Source organism: Phalacrocorax aristotelis, chromosome 2 (genome assembly GCF_949628215.1).
Source record: "Phalacrocorax aristotelis chromosome 2, bGulAri2.1, whole genome shotgun sequence".
Taxonomy (NCBI): Eukaryota; Metazoa; Chordata; class Aves; order Suliformes; family Phalacrocoracidae; genus Phalacrocorax; species Phalacrocorax aristotelis.
The window spans coordinates 145,531,809-145,555,956 of record NC_134277.1 but is presented as its reverse complement, the minus strand read 5'-3'; the positions used below and the strand labels follow the sequence as shown (position 1 = coordinate 145,555,956).

Genomic DNA, 24,148 nt, shown 5'->3' with positions numbered 1-24,148 from the left:
GCGGCGGTGCTCCCTCCACAGTGAGCCACAGCACCAAGGGTTAACTCCCTGCCTCCACAAATCTGCACAATGCCTTGTGTTTAGTAGCTCATTTGCATAATTTAAAATGACTCTTTTGTCTTGAAAATAAAATTTAAAACATAGCTTCAGAAATAAGTGGTAGATATTAATGTTTCATATACTGAAAAGGCTCGGTGAAGTCTATTTGTCTGAACTCATCAATTGAAGTTGTAAAAATAATTTTAACAGAGCGGTGTTGTTTCTTCTTACACAGCCCCGGGTGTTCCTTCCCGGTGCCATATTGACTATCCTAAATAATGCCTAACATGCTTACCCAATCCCACTCAGAGGGGCTGAAGCTGGCCTACACGCTCAGACAATCCGGAGGGCTCAGCAGCTCCAGCCTTTGTGAGGGGGGTCCAGCCTGCCCTCCTCATTGAACTGGAGAAACAATGCCAGCAGCTGGACACTGGAGCCGTCATCAGCACATCCTCACCTCCACCTCTAGGCTGTAGATGTGTACCCAGAGGTGTTGACACTCTGGCGTGAGCTCAGTGTCCCACCTCCCACTGCCACAAGGGATTCAGGATGGATACCTATATTTTGTCAACTGAATCACACTCCTGGCTCCATTGACTGCCATAACTAAGTCTTCATTGACTAAAGTGGGAGATTAGACACCCAAATTCAGGCATACTGTCAGGATCAGGTTCCCACTCCGAGTTCAGCTGACAGACTGTGAGTCTGTCTTTGTGGGCTGAGCCCTGTACCTCTCAGCTCCTCTCTCTCTCATCTTGGCAGACAGATACAAAACACAGTGTCTTCTACTTGCAGTGATGTGTATCAGTGTAGGAGAAGGGGCTAATTAGCCTGAAGGGGCTAATGGCACTTCAGCATGTTTTAAATCATAGTTTATCAGAGCAGCAGAATAAATCCTAGGAAACAGGAAGCTAAATGGACAAGATATGCATTTAACAGTAAACTCACCTGTCGTTGTGACTGAAGCTTATCTGACCTCCTGCCCCAGTATCTTACATACTATAAACTTCTGTATATTCCTCAGGCAAAGACCTGTAATTTCTGCATTTAAAAATTACAGCATTTCTAAACAGGACATCCCAAAACAATGCATTTGTGCTCTTGACTTTGCAGTCCCAAAAGCTAGGCGACACCAGAAGACATTTCCCACTCTGCGCCAGCTCCCCCTCCAGCAGCGTGTCCGGCAGGCGCTCTGCCCAGAGGAGCAGCCAAGGGGCAGGAGGTCTTGCTGCCTCCTCCCCTGCCAGCTGGAAGACACCGAGTCAGGGAAAGCTTTAAGCAAATCTAGCTGGTCTAGGTAGCTTGTACAAGCTGTAAGGGGAAAAGGACAAGCATAGGTAAATAATCCTGAGTGAACAGATCTGTCAAATGCTAACAAGTTTCTACATGGCATATTTAGTTCAGTTTTTCTTTTAACCAGTATTCATAACCCAAATTCAGGTGAACTTTGAAGTTTCCTGCAAGTGATGGGAAGAATGGCTGACACACCAGCAGGCTGTGCTGCCATCCAACAAGACCTGGACAGGCTGGAGAGCTGGGCCAAGAGGAACCCCATGAAATTCAGCAAGAGCAAGTGCAAGGTCCTGCACCTGGGGAGGAACAACCCCATGCACCAGTACAGGCTGGCGGCTGACCTGCTTGAAAACAGCTCCCCTGAGAAGGACCTGGGAGTGCTGGGGGACAGCAAGCTGACCCTGAGCCAGCACTGTGCCCTTGTGGCCAAGGCGGCCAACGGTATCCTGGGATGCATTATAAGGAGTGTGGCTAGCAGGTTGAGGGAGGTTATCCTCCCTCTGCTCTGCCCTCATGAGACCACATCTGGAGTACTCTGTCCAGTTCTGGGCTGCCCAGTTCAAGAAAGACAGGGAACTACTGGAGACAGTCCACAGGAGTGCCATGAAGATGATTAGGGGACTGGAGGATCTCCCTTTATGACGAAAGGCCAAGAGACCTGGGTTTGTTCAGCCTGGAGAAGAGAAGACTGAGGGGGGATCTCATCAATACCTATGAATATCAGAAGGGTGGGTGTCAAGAGGATGGGGCCAGACTCTTTTCAGTGGTGCCCAACGACAGGACAAGGGGCAATGGGCACAAGTTGGAACACAGGAAGTTCCACCTAAACATGAGAAAAAACTCCTTTCCTGTGAGGGTGCCAGAGCAGTGGAAGAGGCTGCCCAGGGAGGTTGTGGAGTCTCCTTCCCTGGAGACATTCAAAACCCGCCTGGACGCGTTCCTGTGCCCCCTGCTCTGGGTGTGCCTGCTCCAGCAGCGGGGTTGGACAAGATGATCTCCAGAGGTCCCTTCCAACCCCTGCCATTCTGTGATAATATACTGACTGCCCTCCTTCAGCTTCTAGTGGCATTACAGTCTTCAAAAAGATGTTTCAAAGATTATTTAGGGCCATTCTTTTCTATATTTGGCTCCTGCAATATCTAAACCTTTTACTTGACACTTCTGTTAAAAATGAGACACAGGCAGATATGCAGTATTAAACATTTCAGCCCAAATAATTAAACCCTGATAAATGTACAAACACTCCAGCTCACCTGAGTTTATAGCAGCAGGTAACATTCATGTGGGTCAAACTACCTGTACGTTCAGTTAGTATCAAGTAATTCTGTATTTGCAAATCTGCCTGCCTGCAGTTTCATGTTAACTGCTTGGCTATCTATATAGATACATGCATCAACACATACACAGGTATATTCAGCAGAGAAGCATTGTAATTGCTATTACTCACAATAAAACGTTCATCCATCAGTTAACTGTCCCTTTCCTCTTACACTGCAATGGAAAAAAAGCCTTCCAGACTATTTATTCATATTTTCTTTCCTCCATTAGTTTCACTGAAGCTAAATGTTAACTACTGAAGCAGTTCCCAAGACAGCTCTCCATGTACTGCATCTCCTATTGATGAATGCCCCCACTGCACTTTTTTCCCCTCTCCCTTTCAGCAATGAAGCTCCATCACCACAAAAATCCTAAAATTTTATTTCATGGGACTCCCATCTGTTAGAGCTGCCTCTCTTCAAATGAAGTCAACATCTATTTTTTTTGACATTCAGTCACTTCCGTGACTGGTTGTGATGATCCACTGCAGTTATGTTCTCAGCTTGGGAATATGCTACAGGGACATGGAGGAACAGTTAAAAAACAGCTGTCCTGTTCTGTGTAAATGTCCTTAGTGACTTAAGGAGGGGAAAACAAAGAAGAAAAAAGCTCGCAAGATTTTTAGCAGAATGATGAGATCTTCCCTGAAAGTAAAGCCCATCGTTTAAAGGGAATAGGGTGGTCCAAGAGAAGAAAATGTTTTCACTTCTGGAGAGCTGTGTTTGAAACCATGCCTGCACACCCATGACAGGAACCTCTGGCTGGCTGCTGAAAGGTGGAAGAGCTATTTCAGAAGGGGTGTTGAATTTGCAGCCTCTGTGTATGCTCATTCTGCAGAGGCCAAATTTCTCCCGAACAGCCACTGTTCATCACTTCTCAAATGACACAGCCTCTGGTTTGCTTAAAATGCCAGCTGTAAACAGAGGCTGCTTCAGAGCTGTTTCACGAGCAGCTCAGCTTTCTCTCTGTGTGCCAGTATTATCATTCAAATCAGCAGTTTGAGCTCAAAACTCATCTCCCTCTCACCACCCTCCGGTTCATGTTGTGGAGCAGCCTGAGAGCACAGAACCTTGCCTCCTTTGGGGTGAAACCAAATGGAAACCTGCACCCCCAAAATGCAACACAGTCTCTGGGGAAGCTGTGGATGCTGAGTCCATGAGGCGCACCCAGAGCTGGCCAACACAAACTCCCTCAAAATGCAGCACTGCGGATGCTTGGGTACTCAGCACCTACTGCTTTATGCTGCAGTTGATTCCACTTGAATTTTTAAAATTTTAATAATTTTTCAAGTGGAATTAAAGCCAAATGCAAGAACTATCTATGATTTCTTTTTCTATTATAAATAGCTGGCCATGACAGGTGGCTATTTGATGGCAGAGGAACAGTGGCTAAAAAGTAGGCTACTACACAGAAAGGTAAATCCTGGCCCTGTTGGAGTCCATGGAATAACTCACTTGCTTTTGCCTTGGGAGGTCTCTACTCCTTTCCCTGCCAGAAACAAATTTACTCTGCAATGATTTCAGAAGGTAGTACATGAATCAAGGCCATACAGAATTATTACTGTAAATGCAGTTCACCCTAGCAATTTATAAAGGCGATTTTTTTTCAGAACTGCCACTTTTGAAGGTAAATATGGTTGAGGCAAGAGTAACTAACCCAATCAAATGGAACTAACAGGGAAATAAAAAGCCTTTTTTGTTCCAGTTAATCATCTGGGCTCCCCTGGCAGCCGGCAGACAGATGAGTAGGAGAAGGCAGTCCCAGAGGGAACCCAGACAACATGCTAGGGCCACATGCCCACCTTTTACGTTGCTAAAGGTCAAACAAATTCACACGAGGTGGCTGCCCACAGCCTCTGTTCCCAGGACATTCAGCTCCTGCACAGTACCCAGGATGCGTGGTGACCTCCTCTTGCCACACGCAACTGTGTGATGGTGCAGAAGCCATCATGTAAACTTTGTGGTTGGACCAGGACAAGAGGAGATGTCCTGGATGCCTAGTCAGAAGGAAGAAGTGTCCAGAAGTGTCTGTGGGAACTGGAAGAGAAGGATGCAAGAAGGGGCTACAACAAGGGTGAGGAGAATGTCAAGTGAGGGAATCTGCCAAAACAAAATCTCAGGCTGCCGGATACTGGTGGATCTACAAACTCCACTGAGTACTTGGCAGAGACCTCACCTCGATCCCACACATACCATGCCAACTCCCCTAAACAGAAGAAAGCAACCCTGACTGTATACTAAAGAAAGGAGAAACAGATGCAGAATTCTAATTTCTAGCCCAGGAGCCCTTCACTGCAGAGCTGGGGAGAGGAAACGTTGAGCAGCTCAGACAAGAAAGGGGGAGGGTGATCATGCACCTGCAGTATTGCCTGATTTAAACCAGATATATTTCGGTCCATGTGGAATAGCAAGTGTTATATCAGCAGGCTGTGTGTCAAAGTGTCTAGGTCACCATATTAACTTCCAAACATCTGAGTCTCTTTCAGCCAAATTTTGACATGAGGTTCTGGTCTCAGAGGTCTCTGTTAGCTTAATTGACCCAAGCATCAGAGAGGGGGCAGGAGAACTGATTAGTACTGCAGCTAAGGGAAAGACCATAGCAGAGCTCAACCTTTTTTAGATGTTGGAGAATCCACAGGGCAGAGAGAAACAGTGTGTCCACTATTAGAAGAACCCACTGTAAGAAAAAATCCATGGGAAACAAGTTTTCATCACCTCTGAACCTTACTAAGCTACCTGCTCTTTTGTGGCCTTAAAAAATAATTCTTAAAGACCAGCAACATTTTGTGCACAAGACAAAGGATTTTTCTATTACAGTGACCTCTTCACTTGACAGCCAGGTACGACTTGGAAAATAAGAGATTATAAACACTTGATACCTGGCATTGAGATGAAGTTTCAGCTGTCATAAATAGGCAATGTATAAAAAAAGATAAACCAGGCTATGACAAACTAGGACATGAGCACAACAAACAGCCCAGGGCAGCAGGAGCCAAATGGCAGGCAGCACAGTCCTCCTCAGCTGGAACTGTCTGATTTCTAGCATTAAGTTGCAAACTATGCAGGTACTTGCATTGCAAAACACACAGATGTGGTTTCAAAGCCTAATGTTCCCAGCCCCACTCTTCTGCTATACCTAGACAGAGGGAGAGCAAGAGGTGGTGAGGGACCTGCTTTGCTTTTTGTGGCACAAGGTGCTGGAAACAAACTTTCTCTCTTTGCAATGTACTTTGTTGCTCACTACAGGAACTTCTGCTCAGCCTTGGGAATAATCTAGAAGCTGCAGTTTTCTGCACAGCATTCTTGTTGATGTTCCCAGGAATGCTGGCCTCATTTCTTCCACAGCAAAATACAATCTTATCCTGCCAGCCTGATGTCATCTCAGTTGACATCTGGAGTTAACAGCCTGGAAAGCGTGTACTGGGGCCCTCCTTAGCTGCCTGAAGCCCATACTTGTGCTCAGAGCCTCCTCCCTGACTTTGACATGCCCCATCAGCCGCAGGCACCGCTGCCTGTGATGCACCTGCCAGCATCTGCTCACGCTGTTTACAGTGCAAAGTCTCTTGCAGTCCTCCGACCCTAATCCTCCCCTCTCTAGCAGGTCCCCTCCCTTTAGCACCAACAGACTCGCGTGCAAACCACCAGGCCTGCAGCTGCTGAGTGAGTTTAGCAAGCAGACAGGAGTAAGTCTGTCCCGGCGCACATTATGCAAAAGCTGTTTCTGATGAGAAAGTTCCTGATCTACTGGAACTGCACATTTGTGGAGCAGGAGGCTGGATGAGATAACCTCCAGAGGTCACTTCCAACCCACGCGCTTCTACCAGTCTGAAAACTTCAGGAAATGCTGACTCTCATCAAAACTCGATTTCAGACAAGACAGCAATGAGCCCACAGGAGTTATTTTATATGGTATTTCCAAGCTGGCAAAAACTCTTGCACAGACAAGTACACCAGCAAGGAACTTGTTCTGCTGGTTGGGTGTTGGTGTATTTATAGCTGCACCTTCATAAGGAAGCGGCTGCTTTATCAGTAGCCTGAAAATAGCACCGTCTATACACTGAGGAGTTGTGCAACACAGGGAACTAAATTTCTTAGGCCAAGACAGAAGTCCTGTCTTAAAGATACATTTTGTAAAGAACGAAAACCTACTTTGGTTCTTGATTTTTGTCATCACTTGGTAAATATGAATTTTTAAATACCATTTCAGTATTGGATGCTGTCATCCCACAGACTTAGACAATCCAGAGGACTTAGAAAAAAAGTCTTTTGAGTTCTTAAAACCCAGAATTTTTAAGAATGATTGGTTCTACTATCAGAAAGCAATTCTATTCAGCGTAATTGCAGATAATTGAAGGACCACCAAACTCTGTTACTTGCATGATTATCTTCTAAGCAATGCATCAGTGGACAAGAGAGGCATTCAATGTGTTACCACTTCCTGGTACTCCAAAAGTCAACCCGTACGATGCAAGGCTTGTTCGAGAAGTACGGGTGCTTCTGCCAGCGCACTGCAACTTCCACCATGTTACAAACTCCTGTCAGAACAACATCATCAGCTGAACACTTGTTTTTGTGTCCTCTCATCTACACTTAGGATTAGTTGCCATTTTAGACAGCAGTATAAACTCTTAGTGGGAACAAAAGCTGACATTTGCACTACTCAAGCTTATTCTGGCTCCAAGTGCAAGTGCCAGTGGAATAATTGTAAATGCTTTTTTTTTTTTTTTCATTTTTGCTTATGCTGGGTGTTTGCATTGGCACAGCCATAGCTAAAACTGGGGTTCAGTCATAATGTAAATAAAGCTACAGAGAAGGATCACTTGGAAACGCCAGCAACAGACTGCTAAGCCCTAACAGACATGTTCCCCCTCTGTGCTTTTCCAGCTCTTTTCCTGTCTTTTATCTAATAGGTTTTCATAACCCATTAACTTTTAAAGCTTATGTGCGAAGGCTGGAAGGAAGAGAGCAGCAGCAATCTCTTCCTTATGCCCCTTGGAGAAGTCCATTGAACTAGTCGTGTTATTTGGAAGTGTAAATGCTTTGGAGAACTAGATCTTGATCCTGACAGCAAACAAGTATCCTGAGCTTCCCAAAGCCTACTGAAAATTCTTGAAAGCATTCCCAAAATGCAACAACACCTGCTGCAGGAATTCACGTGGCCCATCTTCCTACAGTTCAATGGAAGAGAAATGACTGTCAAAGACAAATACTCAATTTTTGTCTGGAAAAAAATAGATTGAGATGCAGGTTTTTCAGGTGATTATCAAAACATGTAAATGATTCTGATAAAGTGACTGAGGTCAAGACAGCTTAGACGAATCTACCACTCCAATATACAACAAATGTTTTCCAGAACAGCATAAAAACTGATGATTAAAAAAAAACCCAAGAAAAAGCAGAGCAAAACTAACAAACTGGTACAATCAAATGCAGGACTAAATAATCCAAAAACTCTTAGCTCTGTCCTAACAGGAGGGGGAAAAAAAAAAAAAAGGTAAATCATGAACCTACTGATGTTTAAAAGCCTTGCGTACTTCGAGAAACCTGCTAGGATTTCCCTTAGAGGGTAAGCTAAACTACTGACTTGTATTCTTGAATCCATTTGAGTATCACTGTCACTTGAAAACAGAACATATGGGGAAACACTAAGAAACCTGGAACACATCAACTATGTTGTCTCTTTACCACATCTCCTCATGTTAATGATAGTTTTATTAAAAAAAAAACTTTACAAACTCAAAATCTTCCGGCTGCAAGCAGCTGCGTCAGCTGATTCTTGGATTAGATCCTTTTGGCTGTACAGGAGAAAGAGCCAGGGAAGACAGGGGAATGGAAATCACATTGTTGCTTAGATTTGATAGCAGAACAAACTGAGATGTCTAGAGTTTAGGATTGCAGTCTCAGAAATGAATCATAACTCACTGACCTAGGTTCTAGAATTCTTTTATACCATTGTCATATGATTCCTCACATACTGAAGAATTCCAAACAGGTTTCCTAAACTTCTGATTTCCCAAAAATAAGCAAGAGCAAGCTGCAAAAGCAGCAAATTCCAGTCTAAAAAAAAAAATATCAAAGCTTGGTCCGACCCCAGCCAAGGAGTTTCTATAGAAACAAATGGCTGTTTACTGACTTTGTTAGTCAACTTTCAGCAAATTGAAATGTTAATTTGTTAAAAACGGCTCCATTTGCAAGGCAGGCTCTCCTGGAGCAGCGCGGTTAAACCCTGCCCAGAGGGAGGGTGCGCAGCCGTGGCGGCATCGGCTTGGCAGATAACTTTTTATGCCGCTATACCACCGGTTTCCCTGAGAAAGGATGGGTGATTCCGGCTGACGGAGGGAAGACTGTCCGTGCCACCCGTCACTGGGGGTTACAAAGCAAGCAGCCGGCGCCGGGGGGTGAAGAGCAGCGGTCTGAGGCAGCCCTTCGGCCACCTGTGCAGGGGTGGGGTGGGGGGGGAAGCCCCGCTGCAGCCCGCCGCCCGGGAGACCCCGGAGGCAGGCAGGGCCTCGCAGCCCCGTTCCCACCCCGAGCCACGCCGGCGGGCCACTCCCGGCCGCGGCGGGGAAGGAATGGGACAGGGGCCGGCGGGACTCAGCGAAGCGAGGCAGGCGCCGCTCTCGGGGAAGGGCCCGGCCCGGCGAGCCCCGGAAGGGGCTCAGGGTACCACAAGGCCGCGGTTCCGCGGCAAGACGGGGCAAGGCAAAGCCAGGCCGGCGGGGCCGGGGCGCTGCGGCCTGTGCCCGAAGAGCGCTGCCAAGCCACCCGCCTCAGGCCCGGCCCCGCCACCGGCTGAGGGGAAGCAGCGCCTCCCGCCCCGCCCCGGTCCGCTCCCGCCGGGGCCCGGCCGCAGCGGTGGGGGAGGGGCCCCGTCCGGCGCCTCAAGGAGCCGCGCGCCAATCGCCCCACCCCCCGCCCATGCCAGGCGGCCACTCTCGTAAGTCTTTTACGTCCCCCCGCGCATGACGTCACCGCGCTCCGCGAGGCCGTCCCGACCAATCGACGGCACGCTTAGTGGAGGGGCACCGCGCGGCGGCGCCCTCGCCAGTCAGCGCGAGGCTTACACGGCTGCCGCGCACCGCCCGCCCCGCCCTCCCCGTCGCGGCGCACGGAGGGAGGGAGAAGGGCCCGCTGGAAGTTAAGATGGCGGCGCGTGTGTGAGCGCGGTGCGGGCTGAGCCTCCTCCCGGCGCCGTTTGCGGCCAGCTCCTTCTTCCCCGCTGCTCCGCCGCCGCGGCGGGTGAGGCGAGGACTCCGCCGGCGGCCCCGAGCGGCCCCGGGGGAGGGACGGACGGAGGGCGAGCGCCCCCTCCCCCGCCGCCCCCCCTCCGCCCCCATTGTGTGCCCGGCCCCCGCCCGCCCGCCTCCCTCTGCCGGGGGGGGGGGAGGGCAGCGGCGGCGGCGGCAGCGGCGGCGCGGAACATGACCTCGATCCACTTCGTGGTGCACCCGCTGCCGGGCACCGAGGACCAGCTCAATGACCGGTGAGGGGCAGGCCGTGCGGCGGGGGGCGGAGGGGAGGGGCCGGCCTGGCGGGGCTCGGCCCCCTGTGGGTGAGGGGAGGGGCCGGCCGGAGCGCAGCGCGGCGGGGGCGCCCCGGGGGAGCGGGTACATCCCGGCACCCTCCTCACCCCCCCGGCAGCGCGCCCGTCACTCCTCCCGCGGGGACCCGGCCTCTCCGGGCCGCCGTCGCCAACTTCGCCCCCCCGGGGGCGTGGGGGTGGGCGGGGGGCCGTGACCTTCGCCGCGGGGCCGTCGCCCCTTCGCCGCCCCCCGGCCCGCGCTCAGGGAAGCGGGTTCCCCGGGATCCCCGGTCGAGGAGGAGCGAGGAGGTGTCCATATTAATCAGCGGCGGAGCGAGCCAGACAATGCAGATGGGGGATCGCGGTGTGTGTGTGCGTGTGTGTGTGAGGGAATGACGGGAGCGAGGAGAAGGGCGACGTACGGCGGGGATGTTACACGCGCGCGCACCGCCGGTGTGCCCTGCGCTCCCCGCCGTACCGACGGAGCGGGGGGGTTAAATAAGAAAGGAGGCCCGGCTTGCTGTCCCCAGATTGCTGACTGCGTGCGGCTTGGCCGCGGTGGGAACGACAGCCAGAGCAGAAGCGCAGTCCGCTTGGAAACCTCGTACCTAACTTTGTGTTGGGTTGGGGGAGACAAATTGCGGGCTGGGGAGAAACTAGAATGCTTAGGGGGAAATCAATCCACGAACCGAATTTTCTTCGCTGCTTGATGTGTATTTGACAGCGCTCTGGGTGGCTGTCAAATATTTCTTCCGTAGCAATTGCTAGTGGTATGTGTTACAGAGCTTGTAAATTCTTTCCTGTGTGCTTTTATATAGAAATTCTGAAGAAATGTGTAGCTGTTCATCTTTAATTTCTTATAAATGTGTGAATAAATCGAGATCTTTAATCATCATTGGATAGAAACCTATGTATTTTTTTACACTATAGGTAAAAGTGATTTGACTTTTATAAATATTATTTAAATATTTATAAATCTTAAAAAGTACGGGCTCTTGGTTAAACTCTTATGGTTTTGAACTCACCAAGTTTCAGGTTAGGTCAGGGTCTAGCTCACTTCCACTGTTGTTTGTAGCTAGGTCACTTTTCCTAGTCCAGTCTTTGCTGAGATGCCTCTGTTAAAACACAGCTGAGGTTTGAGGGCTTATGATGAAGAAAGTGGGTCATTGTAAAGATAAAATTTCTGCCGAACTACATCATCCATGCCCTTAAACAGGGAAAAGAAACTTCCAACGATAAAATAGGTCCGAAACTTGAAGTATGTCAGTGTGGAGTGTATTTTTTTTCCCTTTAACCTGATAATACATTTCACAGGATCCTGCTTCCTAGGAGGCCTACCCATTCCCAAGGGATTGATTGGCTTTCTCCACAGTAATACATTCACATTTGACATACATCATCTTCCTGTAGAGTGACAGACTGAGACGTGATGCTGTGCTAGGAGTTCTGCTTCTTCCTTGCACTGTTTTGATTTGGGGTAAGATCTAGGTCTTTGAACTTGAAAAGACCCCAGTGGTTTTTACTTTCCTTTTCTTTTTTTTTTTTTTTTTGGTTTTTTTTTGTTTTTTTTTTTTTTAATGGTGATAGGCCGTTAGAAGACATTTAGCATGTAATTATCACACTTTGCTCAGAGTGAGGGAGCTTATCTGGATTTTCTTTAATGTCACCTGCTTTGTTGACTTACTGATGTTAAATATGATGCCCCTTCAGTCTTCATAATGCTTCCTAATTTTTAAAAATTTTTTTCCTCCTTCTTACCACAGCGGCAGCTCTTACAACTTCTATTTGATACAGGAAGCTTCATAATGTGTGGTAATTAATATGTGGAGAAAGCTGCAGAAGTGCTATTAAGTACTGACTTATTCTGAAGCAGCATTCTCCTTGATCTGAGCTGCAAGTCATAAATTTCCACTTCATAAATATAATTTTACTAGAAGTGCAGTAGCTGTGTATCAGAACTTGTAATGCAGTGAAATCAGGATGATTCATAAATAGGGTTGAGGCGCACACATACGTGGTGGAAACGCCAGCTCAATTTTATCAGTAGCATTGCTGCTTATTACTGTTCTGTCGATATAGATCAGGATCTGGATAGCTTAATAAATTCTCATATACATGCTCGTAGATCTTGGAACATCACATCCCTCTATAATATTTCTTTCCCCTCTCACACTTTATAGGCTTTTTGAGTCTGTGCTGCAGACAGCAGTCAGTAGCCCAAGTTGTTTTTTTTTTTTTTTCTGTCTGCATTCTGAATGATAATTGCTTCTCAGAATCTGATTTTGGGACCATAATTCTGCATTGCATGCTTTCTTGCGTAGTGTACAGAGAACATGGATCAGTTGTGTTGCTTTCAGTAATGGATCTGTGTTCTGCACCTAAGGAATAATCACATTTTAAAACACAGGGGATTTATCAGTGCAGTCCCTGTGTGTTCAGGATACATGACATGACAGTTTTGAATTTTTACAATGAAGTATTTGATACGTTACTCTTAATAATCAGCGTAGATATGTGAAGGGGGGTGAAGTACGTTTGGAAAGCATCCTTCTGAAGCATTGCTCTGCCCTTAAGTGGTCTTCAAAACGTGAGGAAGTAGCTTTTTTTTTTAAGTTTGGTGCAGTTTGTGTCACTCTGTTTTCCAGTTTTTATTAGATTTTCTGTATAATTTGTTATCCCTCTTATTCATGCAGCAACTTGGAGAATGGTAAAACAACTTCGAAGGAAAAAGGAAAAAGTAACTGTAGAACCAGAGGTAATTGGGAAGACTCCCGAGCACGCCTACTCATCATCTGAAAGTACTTCTTAACGAGTGTTTTTGAAGATACTAGTTAATGTTGTACCATGATGGTAGTTATTAGACCTCTCTCAAATAAGTTGAAGCAGTGTTGGCTTGCTCATGGTATTCGGATGTCTGGAAGCTAGCTGCACTGGAGAAGGCTCATAGAGGTCAAGGTTGTGTTTAGTTTTGCAGTTGTATTAGGATATGTTTTTTGAAATGGTTAGTACGCTAAACTTTTGTTTAGGGTGAACTGAGGTAATTAAACTTTTCCCAGTAGGTTTATTTAGGAAGATAGATAACTTGGAATTTTTCCCCCAGGTAATTTGTTCACTGCAAACTGAATATGGGAAGTGTAACGTGAGAAAAATTTGGTATGGCCTGTAGTTTGAGAAACAACTCCATAAAGTGCTTGGGGTGTAAATAATAAATAACTTCAATCGTTGAAAAGAGATGCCCAGCTTCTGCTGCAGTGGGTGTTAGATATATTTTGTGGATTATCCCCATTTCATGTATGTTTGAGGGTTGGAGGCTTTGTGAAGGAAGTTTGACACACAATTTCTTAGACAAGTCAATCTTAGTAAATTCTTAATATATTTCTTAATATTATGTTGGGTTAGGAAGTGGGTGTAACCATGACAAATAACCTTTTCTTGGCTATTAAACCTTACAGGAACAGTTTAACTTGCTACTCTGTAGAATGGGGAGTCTTTCATCTTACATGAATGGCTTTCCCTGAACTAACCTTCAGGTACAGGATTTGTTGCAAGGCTCTGCCTTTTTATTTAACCTTATACTAAGAAAATTCTTGTCAGCTAAGCCATTTAAGTCCTAGCATAGGGTAAGATGTTATTTTTGAAGTGGTCGTTGACACAATGTTAATGTGCTTTTTTCTCTGCTCTTGAAGATGAGGTGTAATGAATTTGGTTAAATAGAGGGTATTCTGAATTTAAGGTGAGTGTTAAGAAGCAGTATGTAGTAAGTTTCCTCTCAGTAAGGTCTTTGAAACAAGTAACGTGACCAAGAAAAGTTTGTTGGAAGTTCTGCGAGCGTTTATGTACGGTCAGCTTTGGGGGAAGAAAGGATTATCTAGCTCTTACATGAGCTTGTTTTTCCTTAATAAAATATATTCAGTGCCTTTCTCTTATTCAGATATTAATTACTTTAGGCCATGTCTGAACTAAAAAATTAACTAGTGTACTTTACATTGCCTGCATTGTTTACATTACCTGCCCAATAATCAATTTATATGGAAAAAGTACCTAGTAAGAGCGTACCCTTAGTCTTAGTCGATGCCTGTGTATCTCATAGCTTATGTACACAAAAACATTTCAAGGTAATAGGCAAGTGATCAGTTGATATGTGGGCTGCTACTCTGGCAGATTTTCTTACCCTCTCACTTTACATTTACTGATGAGCAAATATCCCAAAAATCCCAAGCAGATGTTGCTGGAAGGAGCCGGCGTAGGGTGTGGTATGATTCTTTGCAGGGAGCCAGCAGGGCTATGGAGCTGGTGTCCTGGCCCCACATGTCTGTGGGAGCCATGTGCTCCCACGTGAGAGGGGGAGAGCTACTGACAATGCAAGTGTTTGTTTAGCCCTGAACTCCCTCTGCTATGTCCACAGGCGTGCTGGGAGAGTACCTGTCCTCTTGTGGAGGGGAGGTGCAACCCGAGCGTGAACTTCCTTGCTGTTACTTGCATGTAATCTGCATTGCTGCTCAAAGTTAGAGGAAAGAAGGGATTGACTCACTTGTTCTTAAATAGAAAATCTGCAACTTGTGTGCAGATAATACAGTACTTCTTTTAGCTCAAGTGATTTATTTTGGTGTGCTTTAAACCGTTTGCTAATCTACTTTAGCAAAAGTGAAGTTAGCCTGCCTCAAACAGGAGTAGATGGTTTAATTAGAGGGAAACCATTGTGGATGTAGTACTTTAATTCCCTGAGTTACAGATGCTTGATGAGACTTTAGTAACAGGAGAAGCATTGACTTTGGTTTTAGGATTAATTTCTTGAAAGCGTAACAAAATTTAAATTTACTTGTTTTATAAGACAGTGAGAGAATGGCATGACTATCATGGCATTATTATTATCATCAGACTTTTTGTTGGAAACACTTTTTTTTTTTTAAATAAAATGTTTTAGCTGCATCAAAACGTTTGCACCACCACTGTGGCTGTACAGACCATTATAGGATTCATACACTGAGCAGCAGTGCATTAAGATTTGATCTTATTTCAGTATTGCTATTTAAGGATGATAATTTGGGAAGTTAAGTATCAGAACTTGCACATAAACATCTTTTCATATCTGGTTGAATGTGAAAGGTTGCTTATACACAGGCCAGTAGTCTAGACCTTTTTGGACTTTGCCAGGGTCCTCTTCTGGTTACAATTGTTTGCTACACCCCAGTTGCTGCTTTTTAGAGTATGTATGTAACTGTCTGTGAATGTTCTTGCTGAAACTTCCCTGAGACGTAAGTCAAAGTAATTGCTCTCTTCTAAAAGGGGGAGGGTTTTTTCCCCACTTCTTACCTTGCACTATTAAGTGTCTGATCCCACAGTAAACTGACTTAATTTGCTAAATGATATAAAGCTAACCCTGGTAAAGTGAAGTAAATAACGTTTCGTGCATTAGTAAGTTGAACTGGTTTATCTCCTGGTTAGGTGAGCAGAATAGAGAGATAAAAAAGGGGGATTTTGAAAAGTGCTGCAGGAGGGAGAGTTGGGAGGGAAGAACGGGGAAGAGGAAGGAGGGTTGAGTTCCTTCCATTTTGAAAGCAGCAAGTTTATTTTGGCTACTGTAATGTGAAACTGTACTGTGAATGCGATCTGGGCTGAGAGGAGTTGTGACCTGTCACAAGGAATTTAGTAAAATAGTAATTGGGGCACAAATGCTGCCTCTCTTTTTCTTCTCAAATTATCTATGAGGTTTGAGTGTATTTTTTGTTAGGCCAATGTTAAAGTAAGATTAATGGAGTAAGATATTAATAGCCATATTTTAAGGTTGGCAATGCAAGTCAGAGCTGTCAGAAAACAACTTTTTTTAGTTCTAAGAACAGTCAGGTATCAGCCAACAACATTTATGTGCTAATTCTTGGTAAAAGTTAAAATCTATAATCAATCTATTTAAAAATCTATAATAGCGTACTTTTAAGGTAATTTTGGTATAGTAGGTATTTGTTAAATGTTTTAGTTGCTGTGTAGGATACTTTTTACAAAAGATGTTTGTCAAAAATTTGTAATTAAACCATAAAATATATGTAAAGGGTATGACACTTTTTTCTAAAACTGTCTTAAGTAGATAACTGTTCAGTCCACAGTTATATTTATGTGAAAAATTACTCAATGCTTGAGAAAAGCAGCCAAGGATGTACCTAAGTATGGCAAGCTTTGCAGTGCATTCCAGCTGCCTTTTTACAGTTATGGCACAGTTAATTGTTTGTGACTTAAATGAAATAGGTGGTAGTACGTATTTGAAAATTACATAAAGGAGAAGGTAGGTAGCTTTTATTGTAGTGATTACACTAACAGCGATTAGGTAGTTAAATTTGCAGGATGCTCCCTGTAAAAGCTGCTGTTTTGTCTTTCCCTGCGTCAACTCAACAGCCACTTATGCAGAAGAAAACCATGTACAAAATCTACTTGTGCTTTTCAGTTGCACAAAAAAAAAATTTTAAGCTTGAATTCAGTGTAGTCTGCTAAGGATTTGGCTCTTAGTAACAACTTCACATAGAAGGCTGCAGTAGTTGTCATCTGTATATTCCCCAGAGAAAACATGGGGACAAGGCCTAGTTGTAGTGGCTAGAGGTTTTTAAATTGGGAGGAATCATCAGGAGAAAAAAATGCTGAAGTAAGTGTGCAAATGTAATTTTCAAGGTGCATATGTATTTTGTCCAAAACTGTAAGCCTGCCAAGTTTAAATGAGGATGGTCACAGCGCTCATTAGTCCACTGCAGCAATAATTATCCAGATTTCAGGTCTTAATTCTTCTCTCTTTATCGTCGGAATAGTTCTATGCCAGAAACTCTGTGCTCTACTTTTTAAAGTCTTTCTGTACTTAAAAAACACAGTCAACCAACCCTGCTTCCTTTTCTCTTACCCTTCCCCTCCAAGGAGAATGAACTGTTTTGTTTCAATTTAAAGAGTTCTTTGTTATATTTGAGAGAGAACATATGTACCACTTCCCTGATAAAAAGGTACGAAGTTTGCCTATTCTGAACATTGCAAACATACTGTAAAACTGAGTGGAAAGGCATGAGGTGGGCGGGTTCCATTTGAGGAGTGATGTAATTGCATTCACTATCTCTGAAAATTCTGTCTTCCTTTCACAAGTCTCACTGCCAGCACTGGTCAGGGAAGTTTCTCATCGTAAATATGCTTCAACCTGTCTTTCAGTAAATCTTAGTGACTGTGATTTAAAGTGCAGTGTGTTTTATGGTACCAATCAGTCTTGATACAGAGAAGTTTTGAACATTCATTTGCCACCTGTTGTAACACCCCAGCATGATTATTTTGTTGCAGCTCCAAAAATGACCTTTAACATAGCATCTTATGGTTCGTGTCATTGACTAGTTTTTGTAATCCCAAGTCTGTTGGTGTAATGCTGCGAGATGCCTCTTAGCGATTTCTCAAATTGTTCACATCCACAGTGGAGATGAAATGTATATCTTCTGTAACTTTGTTTTGGACAGCTTTTCTTGATCAAACTGATTAACTACCTTTTCTCAGAAAAGATGCCCCAAAATAGCTTTGGTCCATTATGTTTCTGATTTAATTTTATATTATGATGTTTTATTAAAGAATGGAGAATAAAAAACTTTGTAAACATTCACATGATTAGTACTATTTTGGACATTCACTGCATTGAAACTTCTCACTGTTGTTTTATTGCCAGCTGTCAGGTCTGCCAATTTAATTTGTGGCACGGTAGTGTAACTCAACAGATGAAAGCATGACGACTGCTGGAGATTTCAATAATCTTATGAAATTTGTCTTTGGCAAAAAAACACCCACATTCAAGGGTGTGTTTTGTTTGTTTGGGTTTTTTTGCTTTTTACTTAAAGTAATCAGTGTGGACAGTTGGGAATATTTGAGTAATCTAGGGTGATTATACGCATGCAGTTCTAGCTTACCTGTTCATTAGAAAACAGCTCAGGAAGTAACTCTGTGCTCTGTACACAGGGCTTGGTGCTGTTACTTTTCTGCAGCGTGTTTGCCACCATCTCTAGTTAAGCTGGATGCTAATTTTTGTCTTTTTTTTAATGCTGTTTAGAAGTAGTGGTTGACTACTTTAAGCCAAGCCTGTGTTAAAATGGCATTTTAAAAATTTGCTTAGTCTGTCATTATGCTTCATTCCCTATTCTCCATTAGGTTTCCTCAAACTTTCACCTTTATTACCTCTGGGATGGATTGTCTCTTTATATACATAGGTAGTTCTGATACAATGAGATGGATTTTGATAGGCATCTCTGGCTTTAGCTAAAAATTATAATTTCACTATATAGTTTCCAGTGTGGAGTCTGGGATTGACTTAATATGGACAAATGTTTGTGTTATAATGCTTTTACCAAAAACTTAACTAGAAAACAAATACTTACCCATGTGAATGCAGTTGAATGAGGGCTGTAGGCCTTACTCTGTTGTCATTTGAAGTCAATGGGGTTTGTCACTTCCTTCAATAAGTGCGGTGTCATTTTAATTTCTTGCTCATCTTGCAAAATTAATTTTCTTAGACAGGTGTCTCAGTGTTTGTTCTTTCATTTATGGTATGAAGTTTCGCTGTTCACTATCCAGTCAAAATGATCAGAGCTGCATTTTTTTTTTTCCTCTTTCTGGTAAATATAAAGAAGTCTTCTTCTGCAGAAGATTTATTGCTTTTAATCCATTTTATATTGTTTTTCCTTGTAATATAACTGACTTACTGTTGTCTGGCCTTTTAATGAAGATGTCTTTCTTAGGCTGTTGGAACTCTTCAGCTTTGACCACACTTAGTACATTAGTAACAGCAGTTTTGCTTCTCTATATTTTTCTTTTTGTTTTTCTTTTTTAAATTTTTTTTTTTAATTAAGGCATTATTTATGCAATTTGCTGACTTTGGCAAAATGTATCTGTCTCTAGAAGAAGGATTTAAAGGTACTTAATAAAACATTCCAATGATACAAATCATAGCATCTTGTCATTGTGGGGCAGATTGGGTAGGCAGAATGTAATCTGGCTGGGATTGCCCTGCCCTTGATGGCGGAGTGCGGGGGAATAACAGGCTCTTTGCTAGAATGGCCAAAGCTTTGTTTCTTTCTCTTGTGGTGCAGAATCTGTATCTGGCAAGATGGTTACCTGAAATAGTATGGCTGTAGGGAAAATGTGAAACAGGAGGTACGCAACGTGCTGCTTCATGAGTTCTTGTAGAGGAACCAAAATACTAGTTAGGCTGAGGGGAAGCACCTGGAGTTTTGTGGCTGTGGTACAGACAGATGGAAAAGAGTGAATCTGTTTCTCAGCAATGCAAAAAAGTATCGTGATGAGCTGTGCACCTCAAAAGCTGGGGTTTCTTTTGAGTTATTTTGCATGCAGTGTGCGTCTGACAAAGCGATTTGGCTGCTTGTTTTTCTGGCATGGTGCTTGCTCTCTGCTCCCTATGCCAGGTCTCATTCCATTCCTATCTAAATCAAAGATGCAGTGTCTGAGAGGAAGGTTTTGAAGATGTATGTTTAGTAGAAGACAGTGCAGTGTGAGGAGAGTCCATGGTATTTAAAAAGCAGTTTTTAACAAGTTTAAAAAAGTGACATGCAGATAAAACTGTGATATCAGAATTTTTGTTGAAGACTTTGAGCCTTGGAAATGGAGGAATTGGCAAGTAAAGGACTGGACACGCTAAATGATCTTTCCCTATTGCTAAAACTAATCCAGCTTGTGAATAAGCATGTTGGACTTCATTGCAAAGCAATTAGAATTCAGTGTCTTGTTTGTGCTTTGTTTTTATTAAAATCACTTGTACGAAATATACTGTTCCTTTTCTCCAGCTAAGACACAAAGTATTTAATAATGAGACCGTTCTTACTTCTAAAAATATTTTTGTAGCGTTTGAATGGTCTAATCAGAGGCCATTTTCCAACTTTGCGCATAGTGGTCATGGCTTCCAAAAGCTTAGAGCAAGAATGAAAGGAAAAATGGTGGAAAGATTATGATGTGGGTTCCAACAGTAGCCTCGGCTGGGACCAGAACCTGACTCTCCTGGCTTTAAGCTGGTGTGCTGGTAAATACACAACCTCCCTGGTGGCTTGTAATTAATTCTTGAAGGAGGTTTAAGAATCTGTCACTATTGGACACAAAAAGGTTTTAAGATTTTACAATGACTGGATATTTATTTTGATAGCAGGGTTTTTTTAAAGTGCAATCTCTACAGCAACTGTGACAATATAAAGCAGGGTTTTTTTTCCCCCTTTGTCTAAATGTGGTCTTTTAAGTTTCACTCAATCTAGTCAAACAAGTGTACAGCTTCCTAGCTACATTTTGGTAGCAAGCATTCATACATTGCTCAACATAGTAATACTGGCTCACGTTATTATATGAGTATTTTTCAAGTATCCATGAAGAACCATGGGGTTCTAAATTCTCATTTTCCACATTTCCTATCACAGAAGGATATACTTACTGAAATGATGGAGAGCTAGATAGCTTACAACTTTTTATTGTTTTAAGATTCAGAACTCGCACCCAACTGAGTTGGTTTATCCAATTGTTTAGCTTTTAGTGGTCTTCTGGCTGAAGAAATAGCCTTCTGCTAATTGTTAAACAGAAATTCTTTGTGGCTACAAGAACTTTGGACAGTTGAACAGAGTCTGGAAACACAGAATGATGATTAAATGCATTCTACACCAGAGAACAGATTTCTGTCTTGTATTGCCCAAATCTGTGACCCATATTTTTGGAAGTCTGCTGTCATAGAATAACATCAGATTGAGGCTGACTCATTATTCTGTAGTGTATTTTTATTTTTTTCCACAGAAACGCCGCTAGGCATTTAGGCAACCTGTAGCTCTAGATCTACTTTACTACCAAATCCTCTGGATGTTGTGCTAAATAACACACATAGGTGTGCTGTAACTACTGTGTGCTGGTCCTGTCAGGATCATACCGTTTGTGATTTCGTTCTGTTTATATTCAGACATTTCATTACAACTTTTTTTTTTTTCAGAAAATGGGCCATGCTGTGTCATAGCTATTTTAGGATTGGTTGTTGCCTGAGGTTGGAAGGGACCTCTGGATGTCATCTGGTCCAACTCCCGTCCTCGAGCAGGGCCATCTAGAGCTGATTGCCCACGACTGTATTCAGATGGCTTGTGGATAACTCCCAAGAGTAGAGACTCCACAACCTCCCTGGACAACTGGTGCCAGTGCTTGGTCACCCTCACAGTAAAGAAGTGTTTCCTGATGTTCAGACAGCACCTCCTGTGTTTCCATGTGAGCCTGTAGGCTCTGGTTCTCTTGCTGTGCACAACTGGAAAGAGCCTGGCTCTGTCCTTTTAACACCCTCCCTTTAGGTGTTTATGTATGTTAAGATCCCTCCAGAACCTTCTCTTCCCTAGGCTGAAGAGTCCCAGCATTCTCAGTCTTTCCTCATTTGAGAGATGCATCAGTCCTGTAATCGTCTTTGTCTCCCTTTGCTGGACTTTGTCCAGTATGTCCATGTCCTCTTGTACTGGGGAGCCCATAACTGAACACAGAACGCCAGGTGCGGCCTCAGCAGTGCTGAATAAAGGGAAGGATCACCTCCCTCAGCCTGCTGGCAATACTTTGTCTATTCAGGCCTGGATATCGTTCACTACCTTTGCCACAAGGATGCTGGCTCATGTTCAACCTGGTGTTCACCAGAATCACAGAATGGTAGGGGTCGGAAGGGACCTCTGGAGATCATCTTGTCCAACCCCCTGCTTGAGCAGGGACACCTAGAGCAAGTGGCACAGGAACACATCCAGGCAGGGAGAACTTCTAGCTCCTTTTCAGCTGAGCTGCTTTGTAGCTGTGCAGCCCCCAGCATGTACTGGTGCATGGGATTGTTCCTCCCCCGGTACAGGACTTTGTGCTTTCCCTTGTTGAACGTCATGAGGTTGCTGTGCTCAGGATGGCAGCACAACCCTCTGGCATATCTGCCACTCCTCCCAGGTTGGTGTCATCAGGAAGCTTGGTGAGGATATGCTCTGCCCTCTCACTCAGATCATTAATGAAGGTGTGAACAGGACTGGACATGGTGTTGACCCCTGGGGTACATTGCTAGTCACTGGCCTCACTAGACTTCATGCTGCTGATCACCACACTCTGGGCCCAGCCATTCAGCCAGTTTTCAGTTCACCTCACTGTCTGCACATGTATCCATACTTCATGAGCTTCTCTGTGAGGATCTTATGGGAAACAGTGTCAAAAACCTTACTAAAGTCTAGGCAGACAATATCCACTGCTTTTCCCTCATTCTCCTACACAGTGATATGAAATATGCTGTGCTTTCTTAAAACTATAACTGAAATACATGCTTACCCTCTCTTTAGAGTGAGGAAGATAGGTGAGTAATTTTACCTGCCTCTGCAGTATGTGTTTAATTCCAAATATAGATATGGGTTGGTATCTGTCTTTAACCTTCTGATGTCGTTGCCACTATCCTATCTTTGCTAACTTTTCTTGGCCTGCTTTAACCCTGTTGTGGGCTAGCTTATACCTAACTTTGATACAGGTCATTATCTATATCAGTGTTGTTATATCATGAAATAATAATGGTCTGCTGTAAGGGAATTTACTTTCTGCAATCGTAGTATTGCCTGAAGACCTTTCAGCAATATTGCAGAAAACTGTTTTCAAGAGATTAATTTGTTTGATGGTTGCCAAATTAGCTTTCTACTATAGCTTACTGATTCAGCACAGTGTGTTACCATTGTTCCAGAGAGGACTATTAAATGGTCAGAACTACATTTATCAACCAAACTGAGAGTCTTACAAAATAGAAAATAAAGTTTGGGGGCCATATGCTGTAAACCTGTGTTGGTTGATACCATGAAACATAAAAATAGCTGTTACAGTCAGACCAGGTCCATCTTGTTCTCCTCCTGTGGCAGTGACCAGTGCTAGATGATAGGAGAAGAGTGTTAGAATAGGACAAACATACAGTCATGCTTTTCCAGCTTCTAAGAATATGCAGCTCAGGGATTTCCTGAGCAGTAGGTGTTGGTTTCGTATGTAGTAACTGAAAAGTCCTAGTTTGTATTTCTTGGACTGGGGAGAGGACACGGTGTAAGCTGTGGTACACCTGATCACTGACTGAGCAGAGCAATGACTTTCTTTGTCATCTTGTTTGTTTCAGTGGTGTGTGTATTACAGTCTAAACACATTGTTGTATTGGGTATTGGTTGCATTGTTGTATTGGGTTGTATTGGTTACCTTGGAGGCTGTTATTTTGTATTTGCGCTTGGGACTTTTTATTTTCTTATGTGCGTTACTCTAAATTTCCTACTGATAATCTTATTGCCTGCTTTGTGTTGTACCTTATAGTTTTTTTTTGTTATGGATGCTCCCCACTTACTACCCAGAATGACTTAATACTTAAAGCACACTTTAATCTTCTCCCCCCTGTCGCCAGCCCTTTCTTCCTACTCATTGGTGGAAAAGAGGTTTTTCACCTTTATTTCTTTATTTCTTCATTTATTCCGTTAGGATAAAGGTGTTTGGTACAGAAACTGTGGAAGGCTGCCTCTTTGGAGACCACTTTCTAACATTCGACATGGCAGTGAGGGGCGGGATCCTTTTGTACACTGTGTTATGGCATGGAAGATAGCTGGATGTGACTTCACATCAATGACAGCATCCAGTGTCCAAGACATCCTGGGATCAGGAAACAAAGATAACGTATTTGCTTAAGCTTCTCATTGGAATCTGTTTTCTGCATTTCTGAGACTGTTTTCATGATACCGATAGACAGGCACAGAATTTAATTTCCACATGGTTTGAGATAGGCAAGAGCAAGAGGGCTTTGATCCGGAGGCTGTGCAGCTCTGCTGGGCTAAAACCTGTTAATTGGCCACATAGGTGCCTCCTTGGCTCTGGCTCCCTGTGCTTGGAGTCCTACAGGGTCTCAACTGAGGGATGGAGATGAAGGTTGTATTTATTTTTTAAGTGTTGATAGGTATGTTACTCAATACTCTTTTCCAGTGCT

At 43.9% G+C, this 24,148-nt stretch overlaps 1 protein-coding gene across 19 annotated transcripts in view; it reads left to right on the top strand.

Annotated features, from left to right (window-relative positions):
- The first annotated feature begins 9,925 nt into the window (after window positions 1–9,925).
- Window positions 9,926–24,148, top strand: part of UBR5 (ubiquitin protein ligase E3 component n-recognin 5) — a 91,582-nt gene continuing 77,359 nt past the window's right edge. For 14 of the 19 annotated variants that reach the window (XM_075085546.1, XM_075085548.1, XM_075085545.1 and 11 more), the window contains exon 1: window positions 9,926–10,131. In XM_075085546.1, coding sequence (XP_074941647.1) covers window positions 10,070–10,131 — 62 coding nt within the window. In that variant the 5' untranslated portion in view covers window positions 9,926–10,069. The remainder of the gene's footprint in view (window positions 10,132–24,148) is intronic. The other 5 variants (XM_075085543.1, XM_075085542.1, XM_075085537.1 and 2 more) reach the window with 1 other exon arrangement.